The sequence below is a fragment of the Tetrao urogallus genome (assembly GCF_951394365.1).
Source record: "Tetrao urogallus genome assembly, chromosome: 2".
NCBI lineage: Eukaryota > Metazoa > Chordata > Aves > Galliformes > Phasianidae > Tetrao > Tetrao urogallus.
Window position 1 is genome coordinate 35,227,685 of NC_136814.1, and position 6,398 is coordinate 35,234,082.

Below are 6,398 nucleotides of genomic sequence, written 5' to 3' on the forward strand. Positions count from 1 at the left end.
GCAAGGCAAAAACACTATTTGTCTTTATTTCTTCTTCTTCTTTCCCTTTAGTGTCTGAAGACTGATTTCAGTGCAGTCTATAAAATCTGCGAAAGAAACACAGATCTGTTGGGCAATTCTACAATTTCTTACTTAGATAGCACTACAATTTTTGCAACCCAGAAGCTAGTATCAGCATTCAGACACCTCAGTTCCCAATTACTAGAAGCAAAATGGACATATGATCACTAATTGAAAAAATCTGAACACTAGCAAAATCAGTACTGTTCCACAGAAAATTAATTTAGTAAATTTTAAGGATGCTTTAATTAATGACCATGACTTGTTCATGAATTACAACCTGTTCTGCAGTTGGCTACAGTTACTTGATTTAATGCTTTTTATCAGTAGCTAAAGCTATTCAATTCCACTTATCATACAAATTGCTTTTGATATCTATACACCCTCAAAGAGCTTTGATGTTTATATCTTTCAGTTCATTTCTCCCATCCAATTTTGTGCTAGAGATCTTTCATCCTACATTTTAGGCATTCTTGCCCTACCTGCAAGACCTGCCTGAAAAATCAGGAGTTTGTCAAAAGAATGTGTTCGCTTCATCAGGTTTGTGGTTAGCACTATCTGATGATGTGAAGGTGAGTGTGAATGGGGCCAGCAGGGAAAATCAGCATGCTTTTGCAGCTTAGGAGCAGAACCAACTCTATCCCATTCTGAGTAGGGGAATCTTTACTTCCAACATTCCGTACATTGGCCAGAAGAGACAGGCCAAAACGGGTGTACCTACTTTGGTAAATTTAAAAGGAGAACTGGCTTCAACAGATGAAGAAAAAGCTGAAGTGCTGAATGAATTCTTCACCTCGGTCTTCACTGGTGGCCAGGATTCTAGTCTTTTTCACGTCCCTGAGCCCTGCATCCCCAAACCTCTATGTGGGGACCAAGGAGGTAAATCCCTCCCCACTGTAAGGGCAGAGCAAGTCCGACAGTGCCTCCTTAGACTGAATGAATATAAGTCTATGGGGCCGGATGGCGTGCATCCCAGGGTCCTGAAGGAGCTGGCTGAGGTGGTTGCCGAGCCGCTCTCCATCATATTTGAGAAGTCGTGGCTGTCAGGTGAGGTCCCGGACGACTGGAGGAAGGGTCACGTCACTCCCATATACAAGAAGGGGAGCAGGGAGGACCCGGGGAACTACAGGCCGGTGAGTCTCACCTCCGTGCCTGGGAAAATCATGGAACAGATCCTCCTGGACAACATGCTCGATCACATAAAGAATGAGCATGTGATCCGAGACAGCCAGCACGGCTTCACCAAAGGAAGGTCATGCCTAACTAATCTTGTGGCCTTCTATGATGGAGTGACGGCATTGGTGGACGAAGGGAAGGCGACCGATGTCATTTTCCTGGACCTGAGCAAGGCCTTTGACATGGTCCCCCACCACATCCTCATCTCCAAATTGGAGGGAAGTGGATTTGATGGGTGGACGACCCGATGGATAAGCAATTGGTTGAAAGGCCGCAGACAGAGGGTGATGGTCAATGGCTCTATGTCCAGGTGGAGGCCGGTAACAAGTGGTGTCCCCCAAGGGTCTGTCTTGGGACCGGTGCTCTTTAACATCTTTATCAATGACATCGATGAGGGAATTGAGTGCACCCTCAGCAAGTTTGCTGACGACACCAAGCTGAGTGGTGCGGTTGATACGGTGGAAGGAAGGGATGCCATTCAGAGGGACCTCGACAGGCTGGAAAGCTGGGCTCGGGTGAACCTAATGAGGTTCAACACGGCAAAGTGCAAGGTTTTGCATTTGGGCCGGAAGAACCCCAGGCACCCGTACAAGCTGGGAGGAGTGGTCCTTGAGAGCAGCTCGGCAGAGAAGGACCTGGGGGTCCTGATGGACGAGAGACTCAACATGAGCCAGCAGTGCGCTCTGGCAGCTCGAAAGGCAAATGGGATCCTGGGCTCCATCAGGAGAGGGGTGGTCAGCAGGGACAGGGAAGTGATTGTCCCTCTCTACTCGGCTCTTGTGAGGCCCCATCTGGAGTACTGTGTCCAGGTGTGGAGCCCTCAGTACAAGAAAGACATGGAGATTTTGGAAAGGGTCCAGAGGAGGGCGACTAAGATGATCAGGGGGCTAGAGCACCTCCCCTATGAGGACAGGCTGAGGGAGTTGGGCTTGTTCAGCCTGGAGAAGAGAAGGCTGCGGGGCGACCTCATTGCAGCCTATCAATACCTGAAGGGAACCTACACCCAGGAGGGGAGTAAACTCTTCATAAGGGCTGACAATAGCAGGACTAGGGGAAATGGATCCAAGTTGAAGGAGGGAAGATTTAGGTTGGATGTTAGGGGGAAGTTCTTTACGAGGAGAGTGGTTAGGCCCTGGAACGGGCTGCCCAGGGAGGTTGTGGATGCCCCGTCCTTGGACGTGTTCAAGGCCAGGTTGGACGGGGTCCTGGGCAACCTGATCTAAATGTGTATGTTTGGTGGCCCTGCTAGGCAGGGGGGTTGGAACTACATGATCCTTGAGGTCCCTTCCAACCCGGGTGATTCTGTGATTCTGTGATTCCAAGATAATGTCAAAATGGCTGAACAAGGCTGGAACAGCGCAAGGATATGCTACATCTGGTAGTGTGCCCTTTGGCTTGAGGCTACTGGGGCCTGAGAGTTTCCGCTGCTTTCTGTAATTGCCCCGATTCACACAACAAAAACCCACAGCCCAGCCTCAAGTGACTGAACTATGCTAGGACACAAAGAGCTGTCAGTAAGCGAGTTGTGGAGCTACTGAAGCATGGGGGAATCATAGAATCACAAGGTTGGAAAGGACCTACAAGATCATCTAGTCCAACTGTCCTCTCACCAGCATTGCTACCACAAGCCACTAAACCATATCTCGCAGCTCCTCATCCAGACACCTCTTGAACACTGCCAGGGACGGTGACTCCACCACCTCCCTGGGCAGCTATTCCAGTGCCTGACCATTCTCTGAGAGAAAAAAAATTTTCCTTATATCTAACCTAAATCTCCTCTGGTACAACCTGTCATGTGCTTGGGTCCTGTTTGTCGTCTGGGAGAAGAGTCCAAACCCCCTCCTCATCACAACCTCCCTTCAGGAAGTTGTAGAGTGCAATGAGGTCTCCTCTGAGCCTCCTCTTCCCCAGACTGAACAACCCCAGCTCCCTCTGGAGATCTCAGGATTCTAAGAGGCAGCATTACACAGGAACTTTGGCCTCATTCTTTCCCACTGGTGCCACTGGAATCACACTGACTGATTGGAATTACTTTGTCTTGAAAGTCTATGTATTCGTAGAATTACTACGTAATTTCACTTTCCTGCAGATGTTAGGTAGGGCATAACTTAAACTTCAGGTAAATATCAAATTTCTTATTTCTTATCTATTTAAACTGAATATCTTGTTAAAAACCACACAGCTAGTTACTTCCTCTGCCAAAAGCTGTAGAGAGTAGACCTCTGGTAGCATGTTCTTAAAGAGAGTATTGACTCCTAGATGACTCTGATTTCTTCTCATTACCACTCACATCTCCTGTCTCATACGGTAATAAATACCTCATTTTGACAGGACACAGAAACTGTTTTAAAACTTTCCTTTTCTTCTGGCAAGTGCTACATTTCCTCAGATCCCTTCACTTTCTTTTTTGTTAATTTTTAATAGCAGAGAGATTGAACTATTGAGAAACTATATTTTCAATTTGGTATAAACTCCTAGTGCGTATGGGACACAGTTGTCATTTGAGCTGTACTTTGACTCTGCTTTGACTCTGTATTTGATTCTTTCAGTATCTACAATGACTGCTAATAAAACACAGATTAAAGCTGCTCTGTATGTTTCTGTCATCCAAGGCAGGTATTTGTTTTTACTTCTAGCAAGAGAATGGATCAGGTCTGCCTATTCAAAAATCCCAAAAGCACTGAAAAGGGGGGAAAAATGTGTCAGAGTAATAAAACAGTAAGAATCTTAAAGTAAATGCAAAGTTTCAAGAGTCCCTTCTTCACTGAAGAAAGACTGGGTACAGGCCCTGAGCAGCGCACTACTAAATTGTTAGTGCGAGAAGAAAAAAAATCCCACCATATATATACATATATTGTATTTATTTGTAAGCTTAATCCTTGCAAAACCCCTCACCCAGTTACTGGAATGTATAAGACCATCAAACTCACAACATGCCATTATATTATAATGACTATAATAATCTGTGTTTTCTTAGACAAAAGCCACAGTCCTTAACAAGGACAGAGCACAGTAACAATGAGAAAAAGGGGCATTGGGGAGTATGATTGGGACTGCACTGTAGGAAGTCATGAGCCAGAAAGAAGCCCACAGCATAGGCAATTCCCTCGGTGGCCAGGGCACAGCCCCACCACATCTGGCAACAGCAAACAGAGATGAGTGCAGGGAATGAGTCCACCTGCAGCCCCAGATGTGGCAAGTGATGAACCAGGTCTAGGGTCCCTCCAGTGAATTCAGTCACGAGCAGCAGCAGCAGTCAGCCAGGTCAAGGCTACAATGCAGGTTTAGTCCATGTGGCAGGTGGGTTCCCTTGTAGACACAGATCAGGGTAGGCCAGTGGCTGCTTGCTGCAGTTAAAACCTATGAATGCCCTCAGAGCCCTAACAAAGCATTGCTTACATACACCATCCATTATATAATGTACACATTTATGTTAATCAAAGTGCTCCTGGTATGAAAAGCCTTACTAAAAACAATGTCACTGTTTCTAAATTTTGGTCCACTTATTACTGCTCTTTGACTTTCTTGGCAACTTGTGTTTCCCGTTGATAATGTGAAATAATCTGTACAAGTATGAAGCTATTGATAAAAAGGAAAAGCAAGCCAGCCAGCCATATAAATAAAAAAGTGTTATAACCTTTGAACTCCAGAAAGTAGGCAGGAGCAAGCCACAGGCCTTGCCCAACAAACCACAGAAAGAGCAGCAGCACACCACGATGCCAGGACATTTTAATATTAGGTATTATGATAGGCAAAAGGCAGAGGTACCAGATAAAATACTGGGATGTGCACACTTTGTTAAAGCTCACAAAAATAGCGGTGTGCAGGAAACAACAAAAAACAAGGTCTCTGTAAAACGCTACAGACACCACCAGGAGCAGAAGCAGCTGCGGCAGGAAAGCTGCGAGCCCAAGGGCAAAACTCCATTTGCTCTCCGCAGTTAAATACAACATGTAGAAATAGGGAGAGAAGTTGTGCCGGATATCCCTCCTGGTCAGGTGGTAGAGGTAGGCGTGCTCCAAAAACTCCCAGCCGTACAGGTGGTAAAACAGGACGGTCGAGGCGGCCAACACGGATCCAGAGACCGCTCCGAAAAGCAGCACGTCGCGGTTCAGCGCCCGCACCACCCGCTTCCAGACGCCCCCTACCAGCGTAAACTTGGCCGTTCCGTCACGCCCCTTCCCCGCCGCCCCTTCCCTGCCGCCCTGCAGGCGCAGCGCTATGGGCAGCGCGTAGGTCAGCGGGTAGATCTTCAGGTGCACGGCCAGCCCGTAGCATAGCGCGGCCCTCCCTACGCTCCCCGCTTCCACCAGGTGCAGGGCGGCCAGCACCAGCGCGGCCACCAGCGCCTCCGCGTTGCCCCGGCTGGACACGGCCATGGGCAGCGGGTTGAGCAGCCAGGCGGCGGCACAGCACCCGCAGGCCCGCCCGGGGGAGGCCCCTCGGCGCCGCAGAGCCCGGTAGGCCACGCCGGCGGTCGCCAGGTCCCCGGCCACGAAAAGCAGTTTCCCGAAGAGCTCGCCGAGGAGAACGTTGGGCGTCAGCAGCCAGGCCAGCAGCGGCGTGTAGCGGAAGGTGGCCCGCCGGTAGGGAGACCGCCCCTGGGTCACCAGCCGCGCCGCGTCCGTGAACACCCGGTAGTCGACGTCGGTGTACCGCACCCGCATGACCGCGTCCTGGTACAGGCCGTACAGCACCAGGCTCAGCCTGGCCAACAGCCCCGCGCCCAGCGCAGCGCCCAGCCCCGGACGCCCCCCCGCCATGGCCGCGCTCACCCGGAGAGCACCCAGCGCTGCTGCGCATGCGCGTGATGGCGCGTGCGTGGTGTGGCGCTGAAGCCGCTGCCCTGCTCGGGGAAAGGAAAGGGCGCTTCATTTCAGAATCACAAGCTCTCCGAGGTTGGAAAAGACCTTCAGGATCATCCAGTCCAACCATCCGCCTATCACCAATAGTTACTCACTAAACCACGTCCCTCAACACAAAATCCAGACGTCCCTTGAACACCTCCAGGGCTGGTGACTCCACCACCCACCTCCCTGGGCAGCCCATTCCAGTGCTTGACCGCTCTTTCAGAAAAGTAGTACTTACTAACGTGCTGCCTGAATCTGCCCTGGCACTGCTTGCAGCGTTTAAGGAGCTGCCGATGGCTTCAGGGCACCTTT

The 6,398-nt window shown here is 49.8% G+C and overlaps 1 protein-coding gene across 1 annotated transcript; it reads right to left on the minus strand.

Moving 5' to 3' along the window:
• Positions 1-4,742: 4,742 nt before the first annotated feature.
• On the minus strand, positions 4,743-5,999 carry PIGM (phosphatidylinositol glycan anchor biosynthesis class M; the record flags this gene model as incomplete). Its single annotated transcript, XM_079550831.1, has 1 exon — positions 4,743-5,999. The coding sequence occupies one exon, from the start codon at positions 5,997-5,999 to the stop codon at positions 4,743-4,745; it is 1,257 nt and encodes a 418-aa protein (XP_079406957.1).
• Positions 6,000-6,398: the final 399 nt, after the last annotated feature.